The sequence below is a fragment of the Balaenoptera acutorostrata genome, chromosome 13, assembly GCF_949987535.1.
Source record: "Balaenoptera acutorostrata chromosome 13, mBalAcu1.1, whole genome shotgun sequence".
Taxonomy (NCBI): domain Eukaryota; kingdom Metazoa; phylum Chordata; class Mammalia; order Artiodactyla; family Balaenopteridae; genus Balaenoptera; species Balaenoptera acutorostrata.
This window is the reverse complement of record NC_080076.1, coordinates 93337550-93365286: the sequence shown is the minus strand read 5'-3', so window position 1 is coordinate 93365286 and position 27737 is coordinate 93337550. Positions and strand designations below refer to the sequence as shown.

At 50.2% G+C, this 27737-nt stretch overlaps 1 protein-coding gene across 3 annotated transcripts; it reads left to right on the top strand.

The window, feature by feature from the left end:
* The first annotated feature begins 2120 nt into the window (after nt 1-2120).
* On the top strand, nt 2121-27681 carry ANKLE2 (ankyrin repeat and LEM domain containing 2). 3 transcript variants are annotated; one of them, XM_057526242.1, is made up of 13 exons: nt 2121-2351; nt 9918-10388; nt 13515-13721; nt 14775-14968; nt 15047-15235; nt 17675-17797; nt 20137-20203; nt 21478-21650; nt 22794-22900; nt 23726-23916; nt 24213-24357; nt 25395-25526; nt 25832-27681. In XM_057526242.1, exons 1-13 carry the CDS (start codon nt 2165-2167, stop codon nt 25980-25982), a joined length of 2337 nt encoding a protein of 778 aa, XP_057382225.1. In that variant the 5' UTR covers nt 2121-2164; the 3' UTR covers nt 25983-27681. The 3 variants fall into 3 exon arrangements, with proteins under 3 accessions (XP_057382225.1, XP_007181383.2, XP_057382224.1); XM_007181321.2 differs by having other exon boundaries at nt 24213-24852; XM_057526241.1 differs by lacking the exon at nt 9918-10388 and having other exon boundaries at nt 24213-24852.
* Nucleotides 27682-27737: the final 56 nt, after the last annotated feature.

Below are 27737 nucleotides of genomic sequence, written 5' to 3'. Positions count from 1 at the left end.
AGGCAGGGGCGGTCTGCCCAGGGCCTGGCACTCACCACTTCACAGTGGCACAGATGCATAGAAAGGTCAAGACGGGGGAGCTGCTGGGACTGAGGTCTGTTCTCAGGTACTTAGAAATTAAAAACAACAAATGGTAAGATTTCATTCTAACATGGTGCTTGCTCTTCCTTTATTTATTTAGGTTGCGCTGGATCTTACTTGTGGCACACAGGATCTTTTTTTAGTTGCCGCATGCGGGCTCTTAGTTGCAGCATGCATGTGGGATCTAGTTCCCTGACCAGGGATCGAACCCCGGCCCCCTGCACTGGGAGCGCAGAGTCCCACCCACTGGACGACCAGGGAAGCCCCTCTTCCTTTTTAAATGTAGACAAAATTTACACTAAAATAGGCACCGATTTTAAGTGTATATTCTGGTGAGTTTTGACAAATGTCAACCAATGTGTACCTGTATTACTATCAACGCAATAAGATGCAGAGCGTCTCTTTCACAGTGAAAGTCCCCTCATGTCCCTCCCAGCTCACCACCCCACTCAGAGGCAACCCCTGTTCTGATTTCTATCACCATAAGCTTTGCCTTCCCACTTCTGTGTGGAGTTCTTTTGCTTAGCATGGTTTTCAGATTCAGCCACCTTGTTGCTAATAATAAACCTCCGTAGGATTATCATATGACGATTCCAAATTTGTTTATCCATTCTTATGGTGCTTATCCAAACACCTGGGTGTTTCTCGTTTGGCTATTATGAATAAAGCTGCTATGAACATTCTGTGAACTTTCTTTTTTACACCTAGGGCTGCACTGCTGAACCATAGGGAGGCCTACATTTAACTTTACAAGAAACTGCCTCATAGTTTTCAAAGTGGTTGGCTCATTATACACTCCTACCAGCAGTGTATGAGAATTATAAAACTGCCCCACATTCTCACCAAAATTAGAAACTGTCAGTCTTCTAATTTGAATCATTCTGGTGGGTGTAAAGTAGTATCGTTGTGGGTTTAATTTGCATCTCACCCATCCTCAAATTCACTGATTCTTCTGTTGTGCTCAATTGACTGTTAGTACCATCCAATTTTTTTTAACCAAGGATGTCACTTTTATTTCTTTAGGTTTTTTTCTATTTAAAAAGTTAATGTATAAATTACACAGTAAAATTCACCCTTTTTATTGTACATGCCTGAGAGTTTTGACAAGCATATGTAGTTGTGTGACACCACCACAATTAAGACAAAAGCTTCCAGCAGTCTTTAAAATTCCCTAAGCCACTTTATAGTCAGCCCCTCCCCCGCCCGCGGCGACCACTCCCCTGCCTGTCCCTTTGCGTGAACGTCCAGTGAATGGGGTCGCACAGCGTGGAGCCTGACACCTTAGGTACAGCTGTGCATCCGTTTCTGGGAAGCCCCCAGGGCTAGGGTGGTGAGAAAGTAACCTACTCCGGCTAAGAGAGTAATCCGAGCCCGATAAGCCAGACGCAGAGACGAGTCTGCTGCAAAGTTAACAGGAGTCACGCTGCGGCTGGAAAGTCGGCTTGCTTCGGCGGAGAAACTCGTTCTCTAGAATCCCAAGCTGTCAGAACCTCTGCTGTTTGAAAGTGTGTCCGTGAGAGTAACATACCCGACGTTCGCCTGTAGGATCTTGGTCGCTTTGACCTGCCGAAGCAGCCGCGTTTCCATCCAGCGCAACACAAAGCTGGTCGTTTCCAGGGAAACCGGAGCGGTTCATTTGTGGTCCCGCCGCGACCGGAACCCGGGCCCGGCCAGCCTGCGGGCTGAAGCCCCAGCGCGGCATCCTCGCGGACCGCACGGCCGCGCCCCGAGGCCCGCCCAGGACGATCCCTCCCCCGGGCACCCCGCCCCGGGCCTCAGGGACCGCTGGACCCGCCCCGGGGGGCCGTCCGCCCGCCCGAGGACCCCCGCGTGCCGGCTGCCCGCGCCACTGCCTGACAGCGTCCTCACCGGCCCCGCGCCTGCAGGGGCTGCGGCCGCGCTCCTCCGTCGGGCCACCGGGCGCGGAGGCGAGCGCCCTGTCTCGCGCGTGCAGACCCGGCCCCGCGCCGGCCGCCCCCGGGCGCAGCACCGTCAGGCAGTGGCGCGGGCAGCCCGGCACGCGGGGTCCTCGGGCGGGCGGACCTGGGCAGCGGCGGCGGCGGCGACAGGGCGAACGGCGGCGATGCTGTGGCCGCGGCTGGCGGCAGCCGAGTGGGCGGCGCTGGCCTGGGAGCTGCTGGGCGCCTCGGTGCTGCTGATCGCGGTGCGGTGGCTGGTGCGGCGGCTGGACAGGCGGCCGCGGGGCCTGGGCCGGAGCGGGCCCCCCGACCCGCCGCCCTGCGCGGCCGCGGGCCCAGTCCCTGATCCAGGTAAGGCCGGTCCGCCGGTGGGCCCGCGCCCCTCCCCGGCCTGGATCCTTCGCCCCCTCTTCCCCGGCCCGGGCGCCCCGGGCTTCCGCACCCTTCCCCTCCCGCCTCCCGGGGCTCCCGTCCCCGGCCTGAGTCGGGGGTTCTGGGAAAAGACCTGGAGTAAAAGTCACGAGTCCTCCGCGCACAGACGGTGGGAGAGCGGTGAGCGTGGGAGCCCGGGTGCCGCGTCTGTGCGCAGTTTTGCTGGTTTGAGCCCCTGATTTGACTGAGAAGACCGTGTGCGCCCTGCGCGCATCCGGAACGCGCCTTCGTTCAGTTTACATTCACCCTCTTACCCGCAAGTCTGGTTTCTTTTTGGAGGATAAGCAAGAGCTCCTCAAGTACCCTGATAAGAAGATGAAATTTTATGAGCAGAAAGCATAATTGATGACCCCACCTTGAACTCTCAGGGCGAAAGCCGTCCTTATGGGTGACTTAGTTTTTACAGCTGAGGAAACAGGCTCCGGGAAGGTCCCGCTTGGCAGAGATGACACAGGTCCGAGGCAGAAGCCAGGTGGGGACGTAGGCCTGTTGACACGAGGTCCAGCTTGCCTTCCAACCTGTTGAGATGCTGATTGTCCTACCTTCTCTCATCCTCTTAAGAAAGTTTCAGGTGGTACTTTTAGGAAACAGCATGCTCATTTGTCCAGTTACACTGTCGACACTGGGCCAGAGAACCCAGCGCAGGACGCCCGAGTCGAAAGGCTTGCAGACCCTAAAGCTAAAGGACGTGTGAGGCCAGTGGGGTCTGGGGCTAAGAGATTAGAGTTTGGGGTGTCTTATTCATTAAATTCTTTTTTAATTTTTAGCTTTCATTTCTAAGTCATTAGTACAGAGCAAGTAAACACATGTGAAAAGATGTTCGACATCACCATCCAGTAGTGAAATACAGATCGAAGTTATAATGAGGTATCACCACACACCTATGAGAATGGCTAAGATAAAAAATACCGACGACATCTCGTAATGCTGGTGGAAATGCTGAGAAACTGGGTCTCATTTACTGCTGGTATAAATTTTAAAGGTGCAGCCATTCTGAGGTCAGACTGCCGGTTTCTCAAATAGTTGAACCTGTACTGCACTCCTGGGCGTTATCCTAGAAGGACGAAAACTTATTTTCACGCAAAAACCTATATGCGATTGTTTATAGCTTTATTTGTAATTGCCAGAAACTGGAAACAGCCCAGATGTGTTTCGAGGGGTGCATGGTAAAACCGGCACCTTCGAGCTGTGGAATGCCGCTCAGCAGTGAGGCAGAACTATTGATCCATCAGCAACTTGCGTGGAGCTCAAGGGCATTACGCTGAGTGAAAAAAGCCGGTCTCAGAAAGTCTGTAGTGTACGTAACATTCTTGAAACAAAAGTATTGTAATGACAGAGGACAAATGAGTGGTTGCCGAGGGTAGGGGACCGTGGCGGAGGTTGGATGTGCTAGTAAAGGGTCAGCAGGGGGGAGATCTTTGTGGTGATGGAACAGTTCGGGAACTGATCATGTCCATGTGAAGCTATACGTGTGATAAACGATCATGGAATTACATACAAAGACCCACAAGAGGAGAGTGACTGCAGAACCTGGTGAGGCCGCGGTGTAGTTCGCTATGCTGCGTCAGGGTCAGCTGCCAGGTGTGGATGACGCGCTGCAGTGTTGACGGTGTGCTACTGAGGGGAGCCACGTGATGGGTCCACAGGACCTCTCTGTACTGTTTTTCAACTTATTGTGTTTATTATTATTACAAAATAAAGAGTTGAAGAAATCCTGTATACATCCACTTAGGTTCCCCAACGTTTGTATCTTACATAATCACTACAAGTAGGAAAGCCAGGAAGTATTATCCAGTCTGCAGACCTACCTCAGTTTCCTATACCTGTACCTTTACACCTCTGTCTGTCTATTAGTCAATGGATGGAGGTCTGGCAGACACTTCTAATTCCAGCCCAGGGTCAGCAAACTGTCGCCCACGGGCCAGATCCTGCCCGCACCTGTTTTTGGAACACAGCCATATTCTTCCTTCTGTGGCTCTTCTTGAGTGTTTGGGGGGGGCTTTGACTCACAAAGACTCAAAATTTACTCCCCAGCCCTTTACAGAAGTTTGCTGAGGGCTTCTCCCTTCTCAGTGAGGAGCCTGGCTCTCATTAGCCACAGTATATACAATTATTTGCTGGTTCCTAGAGCACACAGAAGATAGCTTCAGAATTGCTCGCCTCTACCACTGTGAAAACCCACCTGCCAGCTAGAGTATAGTGTCTGTCCTTCCTCTGTCTTTACCCTTACAGGATGTGGTCATGTGTTATCTTTCAGTCAGTACATTCCTTCTCCCCCACTCATGATACTAACTTGTAAAACCCTTGAGCGAATTTGTTTTGGTTTGTATTCCACTTGGGGGTCTCCCCCTATCTATTTGTTTATCTACGTATTTTTTGTGTATGTGAATCAAACATGCTTCTAAAAGTCAGAACATGTAAAGGCGTATTCAGAAGTGCTGCTCTCCCCTGCCCTCTGTCCTTCCTGTCTGGTTCACACCCTCCCCTGAAGCTAAGCAGTCTCATTATTTTCTGCTTTATCCTTTGTTTCTTTTCCACACATGAGCAGATACTTGTATATTGTGTTAAGAATATTAGTAACAGGGCTTCCCTGGTGGCGCAGTGGTTAAGAATCTGCCTGCCGGGGCTTCCCTGGTGGCGCAGTGGTTGAGAATCTGCCTGCTAATGCAGGGGACACGGGTTCGAGCCCTGGTCTGGGAAGATCCCACATGCCACGGAGCAGCTGGGCCCGTGAGCCACAACTACTGAGCCTGCGCGTCTGGAGCCTGTGCCCCGCAGCGGGAGGGGCCGCGATAGTGAAAGGCCCGCGCACCGCGATGAAGAGCGGTCCCTGCACCGCGATGAAGAGTGGCCCCCACTTGCCGTAACCGGAGAAAGCCCTCGCGCGAACCGAAGACCCAACACAGCCAAAAATAAATAAATAAATAAAAATAAAAGTAGCTATAAAATTAAAAAAAAAAAAAAAAGAATCTGCCTGCCAATGCCGGGGACGCAGGTTCGAGCCCTGGTCCGGGAAGATGCCACATGCCGCGGAGCAACTAAGCCCGTGTGCCACAACTACTGAGCCTGCGCTCTAGAGCCCGCGAGCCACAACTACTGAGCCCATGTGCCACAATTACTGAAGTCCGCGTGCCGAGAGCCCATGCACCGCAAGGAAGAGCAGCCCCCGCTCGCCGCAATTAGAGAAAGCCCGCGCACAGCAACAAAGACCCAATGCAGCCAAAAATTAAAAAAAAAAAAAAAATTAGAAACAGAGTGTACATGTTTGTCTTTATTCAAGTTGACTTTCTAGCATACTATGTATTCTCCAAGGCTGATAAGCCTGTATTACTCGATAACTTCATAGCCCTAACTGACATTAATGGATAATTTGTCAGTGTCAAACACATCCATTATTTTATCTAATTCTCATTACAAGCTAAGAGGCAGAGCTGTTATGTCCATTTTATAGATGAGGAAACTGTGGCTTAGAGTTACATAACTTGCCCAAGCTCACCCAGTTAGTGATATAATGTAATGTAATTGTTCCATTTAGGGCTTGCTTGGTTACAAGGACAGAACCCCCTCAGACTAGCCTATCTTAAAAAGGTAGCTTTCGGGACTTCCCTGGTGGCGCAGTGGTTAAGAATCCGCCTACCAATGCAGGGGACACGGGTTTGAGCCCTGGTTTGGGAGGATCCCAGTTGCCGCAGAGCAACTAAGCCCGCATGCCACAACTACTGAAGCCTGCGTGCCTAGAGCCCGTGCTCCGCAACAAGAGAAGCCACTGCAATGAGAAGCCCGCATACTGCAACGAAGAGTGGCCCCTGCTCGCCTCAACTAGAAAAAAGCCCGCGCGCAGCAACGAAGACCCAGCGCAGCCGAAAATAAGTAAATAAATAAATAGGAAAAAAAGGTAGCTTTTGAGTAAACACACAGAGACGGTATGCAGAAGAGAATATTATCAGGATCGGGTGGATTCCTCTCTGTTAATTCCTAGCATCTGCCCCAGTCGCCCCTACCCCTCAGACTTTGCCTTGCGTGTGGCTTCAGCCTGTCCTGTACCTTTCTTATCAGTTCCTTATCATTTCTGTTGCCCTTATACCCAATATTCAGAGACTACCCTTAGGGGTGCTCCCTGAGTGGAATCCTGTGGTCAGTTGGCCTCCCCCTTCATGTTCTTTGGCAGCTCTAGAGGGGGCTGTGCAATACATTCACTGTTTAAAATAAGTAATAGCCATTTTTGAAATCTTGGAGTGGGGGGAGGGTGGTATCATAAAAAGTTACTAAAAAAGAAATATGCAGACATTTCCATCATCCAGCTGCAAGTATTAGGTATTAGTATTTTGTGAGTCTTGTTTTATCTGTCACTGCCCCTTCTGTTTTGCTCTCCTGGAGTAATTTAAAGCCAATCCTGGGATACCCTATCATTTCATCTGTAAACACCTCCTAAAACCCACTACTCTAGCTTCACTGATACACAGTATTAACATGTCCAATTCTTTCTTGATCGCCTCTTCGAGTTTCTCTTCTTTCTCACCTGTCTTTCTTTTTTTTTTTTTTTAAATAAATTTATTTATTTTATTTATTTATTTTTGACTGTGTTGGGTCTTCATTGCTGCTCACGGGCTTTCTCTAGTTGCGGTGAACGGGGGCTACTCTTCGTTGCGGCAGGCAGGTTTCTCATTGCAGTGGCTTCTCTTGTTGCGGAGCACGGGCTCTAGGCGCGCGGTCTTCAGTAGTTGTGGCACGTGGGCTCAGTAGTTGTGGCACGCAGGCTTAGTTGCTCCGCGGCATGTGGGATCTTCCCAGACCAGGGCTTGAACCTGTGTGCCCTGCATTGGCAGGCAGATTCTTAGCCACTGCGCCACCAGGGAAGTCCCTCACCTGTCTTTCAATCTTTGTTGTTACTCAGATCCCATTCTCGGCTTACTGGCCTTTTGTGTGTTCCTTGTTATCCCTGGGTTATAACCACCGCCTATGGGCTCATGACTCCCAGAGCTGTTTTTCTCACTCTGAGCTTCTTATCTTCTGAATCTCAGACTTGAAAATCAAAATGCCCACTTGATATGCAGTGGGTGTTTCTAATGCTCAACGCCTAAATCCCCATTTGTTCTTTCATATTCCCTGCCTTGGGTAGAATCTCTTTCTAAGCATCTAGGCTGGAGATCTAGGTATTATCGTAGGCTGACTGCAATCCCTCAGACACCCCCCCGACCCCAGCATCTAATCTGTGGTCAAGACATCCTTTTTCTCTAGTCTGAGCACTCATCTCCAGCCCCATTAACTGCAGCAGTGGCCTGTACCCCGTCATTTCTTACCTTCTCCCCAGTTCTGGCTGACCATGCTTAAACCTGTACCCCATAGATTTAACTGCTCTTGCTTGGTGGCTGAATAACTTGAACAAGTTACTTAGCTTCTCTGATTTAGGATCTCCATCTGTAAAGCAGGAGTGAGCAATGGTGAAAAACCTCCATGTGGAGTTATCGTGAATTTTAAATAATTTAGTGCAGGCAGGGTGCTTAGGACAGAACCAGGCATGTGGGAAACCCCCCAAACGTTAAACATTAGCTGTTTGTTTTCAGTATTAGCAAAATGACTGTGGAGCTATCTGTATGCTCTTCTGTTTAAGTCTTTGCATAATTTCTCATCACTTATGAAATAAAGTGCAAATGTATCTGTAGGATAACTTTCTGCAGTTGGAGTTTTGATGCATATTATCCAGTTGCTTTCCTGGGGATTTGTTCCTAATCACACTGCAAGTGACAACTAATGGGTGTGCCTGTTTCCCCAGCATGCTGACCTCCCTAGAATGTTGGTGTGATCAGATCGTGTCACAGCACTGGGCTGTAAGATTCTTATCCAAATGAACCAGACACTGCCTATCTTAATCTTGTTTAGATTGTTATAAATTCGGAAACAAAAACCTAATGAAAATTCTCATAGAAAGTTCGTAGACTCCAAAGAATATGGGGAAATAGTGGATTGAAATGAAACTTTGAAGCCAGCTTTTTTTTTTTTTGGCCGTGCCATGAGGCTTGCAGGATCTTAGTTCCACGACTAGGGATTGAACCCCCTGCAATGGAAGCATGGAGTCCTAACCACTGTACCGCCAGGGAATTCCCTGAAGCCAGCGTTTTTGCCACTTTTTAAAAATTGAAGTATAGTTGATTTACAATATCATATTAGGTTCAGTTTACAGCATAGTGATTCAGTATTTTTAGATTGTACTCCATTAAAAGTTAAAGTTATTACAAGATAATGGCTATAATATCCTGTGCTGTACAATCTATCCTTGTTCTTTGTCTAGTTTATACATAGACATCTCTTAATCCCATACCCCGATCTTGCCCCTCCCCTCTCTTCTCTCCCCACTGGTAACCACTAGGTCCCTAAATCTGTGAGTCTGTTTCTTTTTTGTTGTATTCACTAGTTTTATTTTTTAGATTCCACACATACGTGATTACACACAGTATTTGTCTTCTCTGACTTATTTCACTTAGCATAATACTCTACTTGTCCATCCATATTGCCACAGATGGCAAGATTTCATTCTTTTTTATAGCTTAGTAGTAGTCCATTGTGTATACATACCACATCTTTATCCACTGATCTGTTGATGGACACTTAGGTTGCTTCCATGTCTTGGCTATTGTAAATAATGCTGCTATGAACATTGGGGTGCACATATTTTTTCAAATTAATGTTTTTGTTTTCTTTCCAAGAGTGGAATTGCTGGATCATATGGTAGTTGTATCTATCTATCTATTTATATATTTAATTTGGCTGCGTCGGTCTTAATTGCAGCACTTAGGATCTTTGTTGCAGCATGTGGGATCTTTCGTTGCGGTGCATAGGCTTCTCTCTAGTTGTGGCGCGAGGGCTCTAGAGTGCATGGTCTTAGTTGCCTGGCGGCATGTGGGATCTTAGTTCCCTGACCAGGGATTGAACCCACATCCCCTGCATTGGAAGGTGGCTTCTTAGCCACTGGACCACCAGGGAAGTCCCTATTTTCAGTTTTTTGAGGAACCTCCATAGTGTCCTCCATAGTGGCTGCACCAATTTACATTCCCACCAACAGTGCAAGAGGGTTCCCTTTTCTCCAAACCCTCTCCAGCATTTATTATTTGTAGGCTTTTTGATGATGGCCATTCTGACCAGTGTGAGGTGATATCTCATTGTGGTTTTGACTTGAATTTCTCTAATAATTAGTGATGTTGAGCACCTTTGCATGTGCCTGTTGGCCATCTGTATGTCTCCTTTGGAGACATGTCTGTTCAGGTCTTCACCTCCTTGGTTAAGTTTATTCCTAGGCATTTTATTCTTTTTGATGTGATTTTAAATGGGATTTATTTTTTACTTTCTCTTTCTGGTAGTTCATTATTAGTGTATAAAAAAGTAACAGATTTCTGTGCATTAATCTTGCATCCTGCAACTTTGCTGAATTTGTTTAAGAGAAGATGTACTTTACAGCCATCAGATTGATTTTTGTTGTCTTGGGCCTAGGTGAAATGACAATGGATACCATCTTGGCTCGATTGAAACTCCTGAATCCAGATGACCTTAGAGAAGAAATTATCAAAGCTGGATTGAAATGTGGACCCATTACATCAACCACAAGGTTTATTTTTGAGAAAAAATTGGCTCAGTCTTTATTAGAGCACGGTACACTGCCTTCCCACCCTCCCGACCACGCCGCTGCAGGTGCCCCAGCCCTGGGCCAGGACACACAAAGGGTTGTGAAGTCGGCGGTAGGGAGCCCGGCTGAGCGGGTCAGCTTTTCTGAAGACAGAGATTTTGGTTATGGTGTGGGCTTGAACCCTCCGGAGGAAGATGCCGTGACGTCTGCGACCCGCTCGGTGCCTTTCAGTGCCTCGGCCAGGGTCGGCAGCCACAGAGCCATGCTGCGGGCCTCTGCAGAGCCGCCTCTGTACTACGGGGTGTGCCCAGCGTACGAGGACGCCCCGGCGAAAAATGGTAACGTGACCAGCGCCGTGGTTCTTACACAGGTGGTGCGTGGACAGCAGGGGGAGAGGGGTTTTGAAAATCACAGACTACAGGGGAGAAGAAAGACTTTAATCACCATAATCTGATCACTCCAAATTAACCATTGTTAGCATTTTTATATAGAATGCTCCTGAATTTTTTGTAAATCTATACAGAAATTTTTAGAAATTAAGAAAATTGGATTCTGTGGAGCTATACTTCACGTACAAATATTTATGGGCTGGCTCCATTTTTTGATTAACCATCTCCCTCCCTTTTTTTTTAATAAATTATTTATTCATTCATTTATTTATTTTTGGCCGCATTGGGTCTTCGTTGCTGCACGCGGGCTTTCTCTAGTTGCGGCGAGCGGGGGCTACTCTTCATTGCAGTGCGCGGGCTTCTCACTGTGGTGGCTTCTCTTGTTGTGGAGCACGGGCTCTAGGTGCACGGGCTTCAGTAGTTGTGGCACGTGGGCTCAGTAGTTGTGGCACGCAGGCTTAGTTGCTCCGTGGCATGTGGGATCTTCCCGAACCAGAGCTCAAACCCACATCCCCTGCATTGGCAGGTGGATTCTTAACCACTGCGCCAGCAGGGAAGTCCCTCTCCTCCTTTCTCCTTTTTCCTTTTTTTTTTTTTTTTTTAAATTCACTGTAACCTGACCACCTCTTATATTAATGAATGCAAATGGCCAATGAAGGTATAAATAATTTTCAACATTAAAGAATTGTAATTTTAAACAAGACTAAAATAGATAGAATTGGAAAGAAGTAATGAAAGCTTGATGTTGATCAGAATGAAGTTGCTTTTTGTAAAACAAAGTATATATAATGTTAACATTTTATATATAGTCTATAAAGTAAAAGTGAAATTTCTTCCTCCCCACCGGAATCTTACTCTGTAGAAGTAACCACTTAGTAAGTACTTTTGTGTATCATTCCTGACCCTACTTACTATGTTTTATTCGTATATATAAATTTACCTTATTTTTATTTTTAATATATTTTAATTTAAATTTAAGAAAAAAAATCTGTATGTATGTACATTGTTTTTATTTTTATAAAATTGGTAAGTATAAGTGTCCAGTCAAAAGGTATGCATTTTTAAAACTTTGAGGGCTACTGCCCTCCAAAAGGTGTTATCATTCGCTGTGGATGAGAGAGTAACTTTTCCAGTCTCTCTACTGTACAATATGGAATGTACATTTTTATCTATCTAAAAACAGAAAACGGGTGTCTTGTTTCTGTTCCATCAACCATACTACATGTTATTAAACTTCCCTTTTTGTCTTTCAAATAAGGGAAACCTCTATCTAGTTTTAGGTCTATTACCTTTTTTTTTTTTTTCTTTTTCCCCTTGTGTATTTCATTCCTGTGACTCATTTATTTTGTAACTGGAAGTTTGTGCCTCTTAATTTCCCTCACCTTTTCCGTTAATCCACCCACCCACCTCTGGCAACCACTTGTTTGTTTTCTGTATGTTACTCAGTTTCTGTTTTGTTTGTTCCTTTGTTTTGTTTTTTAGATTCCACATAAGTGAAATCATATGGTATTTATCTTTCCCTGTCTAACTTATTTCACTTAGCATAATACCCTCCTTGTCCATCCATATTGCCGCAAATGGCAAGATTTCATTCTTTTTTAAGGCTGAGTAGTATTCTTGTGTGTGTGTGTGTCTGTGTGTCTGCGTCTGTGTATATATATACATACCACATTTTCTTTATCCATTCATCCATCGATGGACACTTAGGTTGCTTCCAAATCTTGGCTATTGTGTTGTAGATAATGCTGCTGTGAACATTGGGGTGCATGTATCTTTTTGAATTAGCATTTTTGTTTTCTTCAGATAAATACCCAGAAGCGCAATTGCTGGATTACATGGTGGTTCTATTTTTAACTTTTTGAGGACCCTCCGTAGTGTTCTCCACAGCGGCTGCACCAGTTTACATTCCCACCAGCAGTGCAGGAGGGTTCACTTTTCTCCACACCCTCATCAACACTTGCTATTTGTCGTCAGTTACCTTATTTATACGGGTGTAGTCTATTTGTATTTATTTGATGATTTGCTTGGTCATGTCTATTGACCTTTTTTTTTTTTTTTAATATTTATTTATTTATTTATTTATTTATTTATGGCTGTGTTGGGTCTTCGTTTCTGTGCGAGGGCTTTCTCTAGTTGTGGCAAGCGGGGGCCACTCTTCATTGCGGTGCGCGGGCCTCTCACTATCGTGGCCTCTCTTGTTGCGGAGCACAGGCTCCAGATGCGCAGGCTCAGTAATTGTGGCTCACGGGCCTAGTTGCTCCGTGGCATGTGGGATCCTCCCAGACCAGGGCTCGAACCCGTGTCCCCTGCATTGGCAGGAGGATTCTCAACCACTGCACCACCAGGGAAGCCCTATTGACCTTTTTTTAAAAATAAATACATAAATTTATTTATTTATTTAGTTTTGGCTGCATTGGGTCTTCGTTGCTGCGTGCGGACTTTCTCTAGTTGCGGCGAGCGGGGGCTACTCTTTGTTGCGGTGCACGGGCTTCTCATTGTGGTGGCTTCTCTTGTTGCGGAGCACGGGCTCTAGGCACGTGGGCTCAGTAGTTGTGGCTCGCGGGCTCAGTAGTTGTGGCTCGCGGGCTCAGTAGTTGTGGCTCGCGGGCACAGTAGTTGTGGCTCACGGGCTTAGTTGCCCCACGGCCTGTGGGATCTTAGTTCCCCGACCAGGGATCAAACCCACATCCCCTGCATTGGAAGGCAGATTCTTAACCACTGGACCACCAGGGAAGTCCCTAGTCATAGTTTTTTACTTACTTTTTAAAATTATTTTTATTTAGATCGTTGGTCCATAAATTTTATTTTTTAGTATGGAATACTATCCTTGGATATAAAAACTAAATATATAGGTACAAAATATGTATCATTTATATCCATGTACATACATATGATCAAACTTATTGTGTTCTTTTCACTAACTAAAGCCTTTTTTCTTGAAGATTAAAAATCTGAAATATTAATAAGAGAAAAACCAGACCACTGGCTAACAGTCGTTAGTTACCAAACCCAGGGCTTCAAGTGTGAATTAAGTGACGGTGGCTGCAGTTACTCATCTCTGCTTTTCCCGCACAGAAAGGATTCACGTTTATGAAGACAAGAAGGAAGCCTTGCAAGCTGTCAAAATGATCAAAGGATCCCGATTTAAGGCTTTTACAAGCAGAGAGGATGCAGAGAAATTTGCTAGAGGAACTTGTGATTATTTCCCTTCTCCGAGCAAAACCTCTTCACCACTTTCTCCTGTGAAAACAGTGCCGCTCTTTAGCAGTGGTGGGTTAAAAGGTAAATTATCTAGCAGTTCGCATCTGGCATTACTGTCAGATTTACTCCTGGGTATTTTGTTCCCTCTTTCCTGGTAACTAGTTCTCTCCACCTTTGAGAGCAGCCCGGTTTGCTGGGAACAGAGAGCTGAGGCCCAGGCCATGGAGCAGCTGGAGGAGGGTGGGTCAGTGGGCTGGTCTGGGTGGAGGTGACAGGGGCCAAGTGGGTCAGGCAGCTGCTGAGGGGACCGTGGGAGAAGCCGCGAAAGGGCCTCCGTTGCCTTCTGTTCTGTCCCCTTTGTCACACTCTTGCCCCCTGCGGCCTGTTGGGTTCAGGGCCTTTTTAGGTGCTGAGACCTTTCTACTTCCCCCACTGAAGCTACACCTCCTTCTAGGTAGGGCTGTGGCACTGCTTGGCTGCCGACGATTCTGCGGTAGCTGAACCGTCCAGCCAGAGAGCTGGCCAGCGCCACTCCCAGCTCAGGACCGGGCTCTTGTGAGGGGCCTTTGTGGTCAGCATCGTACAAAACCCCGGCGTCCCAGCCTCGTCTGGTCCCCTCCCCTCCGTGGGCTCACGGCTGCTCTGCTCCCCAGGCTGGCTGGGGTTCCCGAGGACGCGCCTCTCCTTGCAGACAGTTGGCCTTGGATTGAGAGTCCGTGTGCCACCTCACGGAGGCCAGAGTGATTTGGGGCGCTTAGAGGCCCCCACACTTGGTGAAGCTTCCTCAAGCTAGCCTTCCTACCTCCGCAGGTGTCGTGGTTCAGCCAGCAAAAGTCCCTCTGGGCTCCCTGCCTTTCTGGGGTGCTCCTGGCTCTTGGAAGGCCCCTGGCGAGTGTGGGTGGCGTCTTGACCACGTGCCCTCCCGCTCCTCCCCCGCGTTCTCCACAGAGCCTTCCCCTCCCTGCCGTGGGCTGGGACACACGTCCGTCTGCTGTGGATCATCTTGTTTCTTACTTTTCGCTACAAGGAGATCGTCAGCCTCTGTGGGAAAGATTTTTCTTGCCCTCAGTGAAGCGCATAGTGGATGATGAGAAAATGTGAACTTAAATGTTCTTAAATTCTGTCTCTTAACAGACGGGCTGTACTTATCTGATTCAGAAACAGCAAGCAAAGAGCGAGCGAACAGTTATAAAAGTCCCCGTACGCAAGATCTCACTGCCAAGCTTCGGAAAGCTGTGGAGAAGGGAGAGGAAGACACCTTTTCCGACCTTATCTGGAGTAATCCCCGGTATCTTATTGGTTCGGGGGACAACCCGACCATCGTACAGGTAAGCCTGCTTCCAGCATCCTTAGCGTCAAGACTGCGGTGACGAAAGTGAAGCCCAAAGTCTGTGGTTTTGTTCCAGGAAGGATGTCGGTACAACGTCATGCATGTTGCTGCCAAAGAGAACCAGGCTGCCCTGTGCCAGCTGACCCTGGCGACGCTGGAGAACGCCGAGTTTATGCGGCTCATGTACCCGGACGACGAGCCGCACATGCTGGAGAAGCGCATCTGCTACGTGGTGGACCTGTACCTCAACACGCCTGACAGAGTGGTGCGTCTCGCAGCCGGGCTCAGGGCGGAAACGGTGTTTGCGTGTTTATTTACCGCGTCCCTGCACTGCGTCAGCGCAGAGGAGATGCGCGTTCGTTGAGGTCAGAGAGCTTAAAAAGATACGGTTGGACCCAGACCCGCTCACACGTGAGAAGTGCGCCCCGCTGGCCGGCGCGCCTGGGTCCCAGCTGGGGTGGAGCCGCCCGCAGGACACGTCCCTCCTGGCCTTTGTTCAGAGAGTCCCGAGCTGATAGGAGGGTGGGCGAGTGCCACAAAGCTAAAAGGAGAAGGATGTAGAAAGGTTTTGGTGCCTTGTAGTCTAGTGTCCTAGATATGTCTTTCTTTAAATTTTTATTTCATTTATTTTCTTTATTTATTTTGGCCGCATCAGGTCTTAGTTGCGGCATGCGGGATCTTTCGTTGCGGCACCCGAGCTTCTCTCTATTTGTGGCATTGGGTTTTTCTCTCTCTAGTTAAGACACGTGGGCTCAGTAGCTGCGGCACGCGGGATTAGTTGCCCCGCGGCACGTGGGATCTTAGCTCCCCGACCAGGGATCGAACCCACGTGCCCTGCATTGGAAGGCGAATTCTTTACCCCTGGACAACCAGGGAAGTCCCAGTGGGGAGATGGTGCACAAGGCTTAAGTAAGGATTCTTGAAACAGAAGAGTTTTTACATATTTATATGAGGGAAAACCCAGGGATGGCTGAGAACCAAGGATTGTTTCTGAGAGAAACCTAAGGGTTTGGGAAGTCGTGGTGGGCAGGAGAGGGAATAAAAAAAGCCTATTGGATTACTTCATAACATACTGAATATGATACATTGAACCGCAGAATTGCAAGCAAGAATAACTTTTCAATTAACAAGAAAGAAAAGGGGGAATGGAGGTGAACTTGGCCGTGCTAGCAAAATTAAAGAAGGGCATAAAAGAGGAGACGGTGGTTACATGAAAGCAATATTAAGTGTGAAATAGGGCAGAAGGAACAAAATCAGTCTATGAGACTAAGTGTGAACAAAATAAGGATATGTGACAGTTCAGTTGGGAAGCGTAGCTCCTCCACGTGATGCGGAGCATGTGCCCGGCGGGAAGTACAGTCTTCTCTTAATGCCTGTGCAGCGCTCGTTGAGAACACGCATCTGTGGGTCCACAAAGACCACTGAATAAATTCTTGAAACTAGATGTTACAGGTCACATCCCCTGACCGTAAGGCGCTAAGAGTAGGAATCGCTTCAAGCGCATGGACTGTGTAGCAAGCCCAGGGGCTCCCCAGAGGGTGTGGTGTGGAGGAAAGGCTGGGTCACCAGGCGTGGCGGGAGGGCCCACAGCCCGCCGGCCACGCGGGAATGGGGCAGAGGCCGGGGTCACGTTGGCGGGGCTCGGAGCAGGTTAGAGAAGGACGTTACGTGCGTGAGGGAGAGGGGTGGCCAGAAGGAGAGGGGTGCGGGGGGCATGTTGCGGTCTGATGCCCTGCACGCCGAGTGGACACGGCCGCCCCGATGTGCAGCGGCCCCGGCCCCGTGGGGCTGGCCGGGAGCTCCGCCGATGCCGGAGCCTGGGCCGCAGGGCTGGAGGCGACTCAGGTGGACCGTGGACCAGACAGCGCCTGACTGGAGCATAGGTCTGCTCGTTCTTCCTGTGTCGTCTGCAGCTGTGGCAGGCCGGCCAGGGGTCACCTAGTGGAGGGGGTGCTGGAGCTGGGAGTGTGGGCACGGGCAGCAGGGCCCTTGGGATTCCAGGGAGCTGGGGGAGAAGCTCTGGGGATGCAGCGTGGCATCCGGAGGAGGGACCTGAGGGCTGGAACGTGCGGTGGCCGCAGGTGGACTTGAGCGGGCTCTGTTTGGGATGTGCTGCCTCTGAGCCTGAGGCTGTCCAGGTGCAGGTGCCGGAGGGGGTGGCTCGACAGCTCGGGGCGCCTGCTGGTCTGCGGGGAGCCCGGGGAAGGACGCCACCAGGGGCGGGCCAGCACTGAAAAACCTCGTGAAGTCAGGAGGGGAGAGTTTCGTTTGCTGCAATATTTGCGACTAGAGGAAGTTCCGAGTACAGACCAGATCGTGGTCTTTGCTTCATTCTGGGTGTTGTCTTCATCTGTTTATTTTGCTTTTTGAACATTGATTTTAAGACATTGTACAGGGCCCTGAGTCGTTAAAGCTGCCGTTTGCTGAGCAGGTGTTACACCCTAGCTCTGTTGTAAGCTCCCCACAGGCACTAGACACGCAGGAACTGGGGCGCTGTGCTGGGCTCACGCCCTGGCATAAAGTGGGTGTGTGCTCGCGTGCCAGTTACTTGTCACTTATAGAAACTGTCTTTATATAGTCTTTTGTTTCTGAGGGTTTTTGTTTGATTGTTTGTTTTACTAAATACCTATTTTTACCTTAAAGCAACCTTATGAAACAAAAAGGTGTATAAGAAGTAAGTGTTCTTCCTTTTCATCTCTCTCAGGGCTACGACACACCATTGCATTTTGCTTGTAAGTTTGGAAACGCAGATGTGGTCAATGTGCTCTCTTCACACCCTTTGATTGTGAAAAACCCAAGAAATAAGTATGATAAAACACCTGAAGATGTAAGTACCTATTAAAATGCTATTACTGCACAGTGTTAGAAACGAAAATACATAGCCTTACAGTGCGCGCTCACAGCTACCGCGGAGACTCAGGTGACTCTGTGTGAATGAGTCCGCCTTGTGGCGTGTCTTAGAGCCCTAACTGTTGAGCAGGATGTGCTCTGCGACGAAGACGCCTCTGTAAAGCCAGGAGGGGGCGAACTGCCTCAGTCTGCTGACTTCATTTCCCTGAAGCTGGTGGTCACGTTGTTCTCAGCAGCTCACTGTCTTTTGTCAAGTTCCCTCTGTGAGTACTGCAGCTGACCAGGGTCAGAGAGAACAGAGGTGGTACTCGTGCTGCTGGTGGTGGTGGTGAAGATGGTGATGGTGAGGCTGGCGGTAACTGCTTGCTGGATGGTGGAGATGGTGATGATGGTGGGACGATGTGCTGGTGAGGACGCTGCTGCTGAACGTAGCTGACGTGTGTTGAGCTCAGTGTGCACCAGGCGCTGTCCTGAGCCCCTCCCCGGCATTCTCACCTGGCCCCCACGAGCCTTAGGAAACAGGCCTTGTCATGCTCTGTCAGCAGTTGAGCACGGTGCGCCGTAGAGAGGGCAGAGGGGCCTCTGTGCAGTGAGGCGGAGGGGAGAGTGGGCCTGAAAGGACCTGGAAGATGGTTCATTTGTCCCAGGCTTTGGAGTCGTTAGCTGGCCTGCACCTGCCAGCCCTTTGGAAGTAGAATCTGTAAGGTCCTATTCTGGCAGTGACACTTCCTCTGTAGTTGCTAGGATTATGTCAGTCGTGCCCACTTCTGTAGAGAGTTTAGAATACACATAAAAAGGATAAAATTTACTGGACAATTCCGCAACTCAGAAATTACCATTATTTTGCATAAATCTGACTCAACTTTCTGTGTGCGTGTGTATGTATATTTTCTCAATATAAAGTGCTATTTGGTAACACGTTTTTAAAGCGTTGGACATCTCTCACAATCAGTTACAGAATTTAAAAGAAAACACTTGCACTACTTGAAGGGTCCACCGTGCGGTTGTAGTTTGTTTCTGTCACAGGCTGGCAGGAAGTGGTAATTTTGTGGTTCCTTCCTTCTTATTTTAAGGTTATTGGTTTTTTGGGTTTTTTTTATTTTTTGTAGCTAAAATGTTCACAGTTCTCTAATGGCTGAGAACATCGATTCCTGTAGTTGCAAGGATAAAACTTGTGTTCGTGTTAGATGGGAGTTGTATGTCAACCCAGCCAAACCACAGCAGACGGGCTCCTAGCCAGTGAGGTGCCCAGACCAGAGGTGCGGGCGTGTCTGCACCTCTGCTCTGACTTGATGGTGCACCTTAAGATTTCCTTTCCTTGCAGAAAATGAGGAAATGTAGAGCAGCATGAAAAAAGAAGATAAAATTCACCTGTGATCTCAGAGTTTGTTCTTCTTTGTCCTGGCCCCTCGGAGCCTTTACAAAACAAGGAGGAGGATTACACTCTTCAACACACATTTTTTTACTGTGGGCTTTATGAAATACTCAGCACTAGGATCCTGTCCTCGTTTACTGTGGGCTTTATGAAATACTCAGCACTAGGATCCTGTCCTCGTTTACTGTGGGCTTTATGAAATACTCAGCACTAGGATCCTGTCCTCGTTTACTGTGGGCTTTATGAAATACTCAGCACTAGGATCCTGTCCTCGTTTACTGTGGGCTTTATGAAATACTCAGCACTAGGATCCTGTCCTCGTTTACTGTGGGCTTTATGAAATACTCAGCACTAGGATCCTGTCCTCGTTTACTGTGGGCTTTATGAAATACTCAGCACTAGGATCCTGTCCTCGTTTACTGTGGGCTTTATGAAATACTCAGCACTAGGATCCTGTCCTCGTTTACTGTGGGCTTTATGAAATACTCAGCACTAGGATCCTGTCCTCGTTTACTGTGGGCTTTATGAAATACTCAGCACTAGGATCCTGTCCTCGTTTACTGTGGGCTTTATGAAATACTCAGCACTAGGATCCTGTCCTCGTTTACTGTGGGCTTTATGAAATACTCAGCACTAGGATCCTGTCCTCGTTTACTGTGGGCTTTATGAAATACTCAGCACTAGGATCCTGTTCTCGTTTACTGTGGGCTTTATGAAATACTCAGCACTAGGATCCTGTCCTCGTTTACTGTGGGCTTTATGAAATACTCAGCACTAGGATCCTGTCCTTGTTTACTGTGGGCTTTATGAAATACTCAGCACTAGGATCCTGTCCTCGTTTCGTTGACTTTAAAACTTGCCTTTATGAAATCATTTTAATGATAAGAAGATGTGATAAATCAGATTTAGAGCATTCACGTACTCTGTTTTTTTTAAAATAGGTTATTTGTGAAAGAAGCAAAAATAAATCTGTGGAACTGAAGGAGCGGATTAGAGACTATTTAAAGGGTAAGTGGGGAGTGGGCGCCCGAGGTGCGGCCCACGGTGGGGGAAGTCCTGGGCGGCGCCTGGGCCGGGCCTCGCGTGCAGGAGTGAAGCGTGGGCCGCTGGGACCCTCCGAGTTACCCTGTGTGCCACCTCCCGTTTCTGGGAGAGCGAGTTGTCTGTCATTTGGCTGTTGCTCACGGCCTTGCCCCTCGACCTCCGCGGCCCTCTTCCTCGGGCACAGCCTGCGCGGCCCTCTTCCTCGGGCACAGCCTGCGCGGCCCTCTTCCTCGGGCACAGCCTGCAGGGCGGCGGGGAGGCGGGAGGGGCCTGCCTGGAGCCCCTCGGCCAGCCGGTCCCCCGCCCCTGCGGCCTCGCCGCCCCGGATCGCCGCGCTCCAGGCCGAGGACCCTTCAGACCGTGGCCTGCGGGGCAGCGCTTCCCACTCGGCTTTCGGGGCCTCGCGCCTCTGGACCCAAGTTCCCGGCTCGCAGGCCGCAGGGGCGCGAAGGCAGCCAGGGGCGGGAGGCCTTTGCCAGCTCTTCCTCTGCCTTGTTTCCGGGCAGTTTGAGGAGTTGGTCCCGCTCGCTGGATGGCCTTGCCACGGATGCTTGACGGTCTTTGCCCTCCCGTTTGCCCGTCCTTACTTCTCTCTCGGCTGCCATTCCTACCCGACTCCCCCCTTGGTCTCCGTTTAGTGCACGGGTCGGCCAGGCCTGCGGTGGCGCCCGGCGGCCACCACTGTCGCTCACCCGGTGTCTCTGGGCCTTTCCTGCCCACCCCCCTCCGTCCCTGTGGCCTCCCTGCCTTTCTTCTTTCCAGGTTGTGATTCTAGGTCTGTTTGGAGATGGGCGTTCAGTGATACAAAACTGTAACATACGAAACAGAAGAGGGAGCTGGGGAGGGAGGTGGGGGTAAAACGTGCCTTCTTTGTAATGTTTCTCCAGCTCGGCTTCTGCTGCTCTGGTTCACAGGTCCTGCCTCGTAAGAACCTGGGGGTGAGCAGGTGTTTGCCGCCCCCCCTCCTCTTCTCTTCTCCTTCTTTTTACTTCCCCGCAGAGGAAGAACGCGGGGCTCGTTACGTGCAGGAGTCCGGTGTGGACTGGCCTCTTGCCCGGGTCCTTTGGCTCCGGAGCTGTGGCGGCCTTTTTATTTACTGTTAGCATCGCTGACTCGCGTGCAGAGCCCGTGGGGCAGCAACTGCGCTGTTTCTCAGGCTGGTTCCCAGGTGCCTGACGTCCACTGGGTGCGGGGCTGTCCACTCAAATGGTCCAGCCCCGGTGTGTTTCCCCTCCCAGGTCACTACTACGTGCCCCTCCTAAGGGCAGAGGACACGTCTTCTCCCGTGATCGGGGAGCTGTGGTCTTCAGACCACACGGGCGAGGTCTCTCACATCGGCCACAGTGGAGGTGGCCCCAGAGACCCTGTTCTGACCCTGCGAGCCTTTGCAGGGCCCCTGAGTCCGTCCAAGGTGAGCGTCTGTGGAAGCTTCTGGAATAGCTCCTGGCCATCCCACCAGAATGCTGGGTTGTTCCAGCCTTTTGCTTTGTGCTTGGTCCCTGAGACCAGGACCCCAGGGAGTTGTCAGTGAGGCTTCAGAACTTCCCTGGAGAAACGAGTGTCTTGACCCTGTTCTTTTTTTTTTTTTTTTTTTTTAATGTCTATTTACTTACTTTTTAATTTATTATTTTTATTTTACTTTTGGCTGCGTTGGGTCTTTGTTGCTGCACGTGGGCTTTCTCTAGTTGCGGGTAGCGGTGGCTTCTCTTGCTGCGGAGCATGGGCTCTAGGCGCTCAGGCTTCAGTAGTTGCGGCACGCAGGCTCAGCAGCTGTGTCTCGTGGGCTCTAGAGCGCAGGCTCAGTAGTTGTGGTGCACGGGCTTAGTTGCTCCACAGCACGTGGGGTCTTCCCGCACCAGGGCCTGAACCCGTGTCCCCTGCATTGGCAGGCGGATTCCTAACCACTGCGCCACCAGGGAAGCCTGACCCTGCTCTTATTAGCCAGGGCGGGTGTGTGCTGAGCCGTGCTTCTGAGAAGCGAGGTTTACCTGGGCTAACGCTCCTCACACCAGCGTCACCTGACTCCCCTCCCCCAAGTGCCCGTGGCCCTTTGCACACCATATTGCCCAGGTGGCTAGGCTGTCCATTCCAGGGTCCTTGGATTTGTACTGTCACTAGGAAACTTCCATTTGCCAACTCCGGTATTCACTTCCAGAAGTCAGGTACTTCATACGCTGACCTGTATATAATCTTTCCTCTTAAAATAAAGTTGTAACTATCAATAGTTAGTTCCCTGAAACTGTAAAAATGTTAGCATTAGATTCAGCTGCATGAAATACCGAAAGCACAAATACTTATTTTCCTGTCGTGTGATGGGAAGGTGACGCAAGGCCCTCGGGGTGGCAGCTCTGCAGTGTCTCCCTCGGGGCCTCCTGGGGCAGCTCTGACCCTCAGCCCAGCCCAGGCCTTGCCAGGGTCCCTCCTGGCCTCGCCGGGACGCAGCCACGGCCCCTTAGCTCCAGGGCAGGTGGGCACGTTGCCCGCGCTGGGTTGCTGGGGGAGGGCTGCCTGGTGACGTGGGTGCCTTGCGCAGCCCAACACACTTCCGTTCTAGGCGCAAGATTTTCGCCGACTCTGGAAAACCCCGCCTCGAGAGAAAGCGGGCTTCTTCCACAGCGTCAGGAAGTCTGATCCGGAAAGAGGCGTCGAGAGAGTGGGAAGGTACTTAAAGGGCACGAAGTGACAGAGGGCTGAGTGCTGGTGTCACCTCGTGTGCTGACTGGGGCTTTCAAAACAGTAGTTCCCAGAAAGCATTGACTGGAGATTTTTAAGGCCTTTTTCTAATTCCTTGCAAACGGGCCCACTGCAGCTTGTGCAGCAAAAGTCTCTGTTAAAACAGTCCGTCCCGGGGGTGCGGTGGCCGAGGGGCATGACAGCGCGTGGGAGGAGGTGCCACAGGACGAAGGAGAAAATCAAACACAAGAGGGGGCGTGGCCAGAAACCACTAGTGAAAGAAGTCCCTGGAAAGTGTTTTTTCCACAGTTAAGAAGCTAATTTACAGTGTAAGCAAATAAAGCTTAATTGAATCATTTTAGAACTTTTTCTCAAAATATGTGCCCAGCTTTAGCTTTACAACTTAAAAGTGAAAAGGACCTCTAAATGTTCACGTCTGGCCCAAACCAGAATCATCTCCGACTTTGTACAGTTTTATGAGAACCGAAATGTCCTCTGTTAGTGGAGTTTTACAGTTTGCCCTTTTTCTGATCTCTCGTGAGTGTTGGTGTGAGTGGTACACTTTGTTGGGGTCTCCTTTCTCCCTGTGACCTTGGCTTGCCCTGTAACATGGTCTTACCCCGTGAGGGAGCGCTGCTTCAGGAAGTGGAGTGTATAGTACTTCAGCCCCCAATTTAGGATAAAATGGAATTGTAGCCAAGGTTGCAGGTGCCGTTTTGGCACTTCCAGTGTCAAATGGCCCTTTTCTATTTAGTCAGTTCTGTGAGTTTTTCTTTTGGTCTCACAACTGGTTAATTTGCTTTATTCTTACAGGGAGCTGGCTCATGAGCTGGGGTATCCCTGGGTCGAATACTGGGACTTTCTGGGCTGTTTTGTTGATCTGTCTTCCCAGGCGGGCCTGCAAAAACTAGAAGAATATCTCACTCAGCAGGAAGTGGGCAAAAAGCCCCAACAAGACACGGGAGAAAATGCAGCCTGTCTGCAGGAGGACGCCTCAGCCCTCGGTAAGAACATGCAGTGCGTCCGCGGCTGGCGGCGCTGGCAGCCCGTCCTGTGGTCACATCCGTGGCAACCAGCCAGCGTCCTTCTCATTTTCCTGCCTGTGAGGGGGAACAGCTGGGCCTGGAGCCTGGCATTCTGTCTGCGGGCTCCTGCTTGCCTTTCCCAAGGCGTGTTGCAAGTGGTTTTCTGTCGTGGAATCTGAGGAGGAGGCTTGGAATGTGGGAGTGACTCGTCACAGGGTTTGCGCTGTGCGGGCTGACACCCCACAGCCCCCATCCATACCGTCTCTCCCTCACAGGCCGTCACAGGAAGTGCAGCAATTCCATCTCCGTGAGGGCGTTTCTAGATGAAGATGATGACATGAGCTTGGAAGAGATCAAAAACCGGCAAAACACGGCTCGGAACACCACCCAGCCCACGGCGGCTGCTTTTGGAGACTCGGGGTGTGACATCCTCCCCTTGGAGCAGCAGACGGACCTCATAGAAGCCTCAGCCCCGCGCAGTCCCCGTAGCAGCAGAAATGGGTTTTGCAGCCCCCCGAGTGACAGCAAGGCCCTGGGTGGGAAGAGGCCAAAGGCCCCAAGTAGGGAGGAGGCCTTCCTGTCGCCTGTCTCCGGCTTGACTGTGGAGTTTGATAAACAGAATTTGCAGAATCTAGAAAGTAGCTTTTCTAAGACACCCAGTCCAACTGTGAAAACTAGAGATAAGAAGATCCTGACATCAAGAGTGAACATAGCAGAAAGTGACACGTTAGGACCTCTTGCTGCTGACAAACTCGGCAATGACCAAGGAAGGACAGAGCACGGAATGTCAGCTGGAATGGCTGACATGTGCCTGGACCCCGACAGTCCCACGCAAGAGGCCTGTCACGGTGGCGGTTCTGAGCCCTCGGGGGTCCCTGCCTCCAAGGAGCCCGTCCAGAGCCTCTTCCTTTTTGGGTACGAGTCGGGAAGCACACACATGTCGAGGGGCGGTGGGCACGGGCGCCACTGTGTGATTCCCAGACAGTTCCCTCCACCCTGGCCTGCCTGATGGGCGCTTGTGGTTCCGTCTCCCTCGTGAGTCTCTGGCTCCTCGGGTGTCCTCCAGGCCGGTGGGAGACGGCGGCCTCCGTGCTCACTCGTCCTTGCAGCCGCTGTGCTTCCCACAATCACTGAGCTGTCCTGTGGGTTTAGTTTGTTTTAGGAAGAAAGGTCGTCTTGGGGTAGGTCTCAGTCGCCCAGCGGATGGCCCGTCCCACCTTCTGCTCCGTCATCCTGGAGGGGGGCACACAGAGCGCACCTTCCCAGCGGGGCCGGGGTCTCCTCCCCGCGGGCAGGGCGTCCCGCCGCTGCCTGGATCTCGGCCCGACCGCCGGAGCCTGCGGTGGCGGTGCTGGGCCCTCACACACGCCTCTGTCGCTCTGCTGGTTCTGAAGGGGGCGGTGGTGCCGGATGCGTGTGTGGTCACGGCTGTTCTGCTTCTTTCTCGCGCCTTCTAGAGAAGAGCCGTCAAAACTGGATCGCGATGTCCTGGCGGCCCTGGAGTGTGCGGACGTGGACCCTCACCAGTACCCGGCCCTGCACAGGTGGCGGAGTGCCGTGCTGCGCTACTCGCCCGCGGACAGACAGAGGTACCGCGGCCCGGCGGACGGTGTCGCCGGGTTCATGGGGAGCTCCCCGCCCTGTGGCCGGGGGTGGCAGAGCAGAAGGGGTGCTGCTGAGAGCGGAGGGGGGCGGGGCGGGGCAGCCGGGGCTCTGCTCCGGTCCCACGGCCCTCGTGCGGGACGCAGTAGTGTGAGCTTGCGGTCACGTGGGAGGCACCTCTTCCCGGAGCCCCAGCGGTCCCCGGGGCAGGGGCCCAGCTCCGGCCCGTGGCCTCTGCTCTCCCCACCCCGTCCCGCCGTCCCTGCTGACCGCCCGTTCTCGGTTTCCTCAGCTGGCCCAGCCCCTCGCTGAAAGGGAAGGTGAAGTCTCAGCTGCTGGACATCGGTGGCCCTCCTAGCGGCGGCAGCCCCGGGCGCTACAGCCCCGCTCGCAGGGGCCACCTCCACCGGACGGCACTCCTGGCCCAGCTCGCCGCCTTGTAGGGCCCGTGCGCGCTGCTGGGGCTGTCAGCTTGTTCTTCGGGTTTTTTTAAAAAAAAAAGAAAAAAAGGGAGAAGACAGGTAATGTGTTTATTGCTAAAGTTTCACCCAAAAAAAGAATATATTCCGATTAATTTATCAATCCTCATTTAGAGGGTAAAAGAATTTTAGAAAATGCAGATGTCCTGTATAAAATGTAGCTTTCTGGTATTTGGAGAGAAGTGGGTGAAAGCAAACTCAGAGGCAGATTTTCTGGAAACCGTCCATGTGGTGGCGACAGGCTCGTTAGCTGCCCCAGGTGCACAGGAGGGCGCCAGAGAGGCCGGGGTGCCCCGCGGGCCCCCATCCCCCCACAGCAGCTGCGCTCACTTCAGCTCTGTTCCTAAAACACAGGTGAATTTTGTGACTCTTCCTTTGCTGGGGAAGGTCTTTGACTTCCTGGTTCGTGACAGAAAAGCCTCTCTGCTTTGCTGGTCAGCCCCGCTGGTTTGACACTGGCGAGGTGGGCGTCCAGGAGTGAACGAGCCTTCAACGTGTCAGAGACTTGCAGCGACACTTACAAGTTGAGTCATTTGAATGAGTGACCAGAGGATGAAACTAGCTTTTCTCTTGGAAAAAACCTAGCCGTTGGGAGTCATGCAGAGTCACACACAGCTCCCGAACCAGCGGTCACTGGAAGGTATTTTCTTTTTCACCAGCACTTGACCTTTCACAGTGCACCTTATTTAGCTGTCAGTGCAGTGGTAATAGAATAACCTGAAAGTCGTTTCCTAGTTTTGAAATGTACCCCATACTTTAGAACGCATTTCAGTTGGATTTGCTTTATGAAAGAGCGTTGCGTTTTGGTACAGAAAAGAAAGGTTTACTTTGGAGGACGTATCTGATCCCAGCCCCGTTCCTTTAGTGCAGTTTGTCTTCCCTCCCCCTTGGCTGTACCTGCTGGAGGGTCTGTGCGCACACAGCTTTCTGTGCCAGGACGCTGCAGCCGAGCTGAGGGCTGTTTCTCTGGGTGTCACCAACGACTGCTCACAGCGGTGTTCTGGGGACACTGCCAGTGTGTGATCCAAAGTGAGAACTTCCAACGCTTCTGCTGAGCTCAGTGCCTTTTGTAAATCACTTTTGGTTCTCCCGAACTTACTTACTTTTTGAGAATATACAGTGATAGGAAGTAGACGTGAGATTTTTTTATTTGTAAATATTCTGAATTTAAATTTACGTAAAACAAAACAAAACATTTCTTTCACACGATAACGAGAGACAGGTCAGGAATATTGGAACCAAGATTTGGATTTTAAAATTCAAAAGGTTGTTACACAGGGTGTTTTCACTTGTGTAGCAGACGACTTAAGTATAAGACAGAAAAATAATTGTTCTAAAAACCAAATGGCATTTTAAAAAGACATCTCTATTCTCAAAGAAATCAGAACACAGATGTAGTCATAGCGATGATCTGTTTTCTCTAAAATCTGACCATGCCGTCCTATATATTTTTGTAAATATTCAGATGGAAGTTAGTTAAAGTGGTGATTTGCCCTTATTTTGCAGACCGCTATTCCTGTTTTCTGACGTTTAGGCCTTCTTTGACTGTTTCTCCATTTGTTTGTATAAGTTGGCCCCGGTTCCACTGAATGCATTGTCATGTGTCCTGTGGTGATTTTATCTTTTTAAAACTACTTAATGAAATAAATTATTTTTAAAACCACCTGGTAATCATTCTGAGCTTTCAGAAAGACCTCTCTCACCTGTGCCCAGGCAAAG

Excerpts from the sequence above, each read along its gene's own strand:
- ANKLE2 (XM_007181321.2), top strand. The coding sequence starts at position 2,165 with ATGCTGTGGCCGCGGCTGGCGGCAGCCGAGTGGGCGGCGCTGGCCTGG. Across the intron at positions 20,204-21,477 it reads GATTAGAGACTATTTAAAGG|GTCACTACTACGTGCCCCTC; the intron begins GTAAGTGGGGAG and ends TTCCCCTCCCAG. Across the intron at positions 25,527-25,831 it reads TCGCCCGCGGACAGACAGAG|CTGGCCCAGCCCCTCGCTGA; the intron begins GTACCGCGGCCC and ends CGGTTTCCTCAG.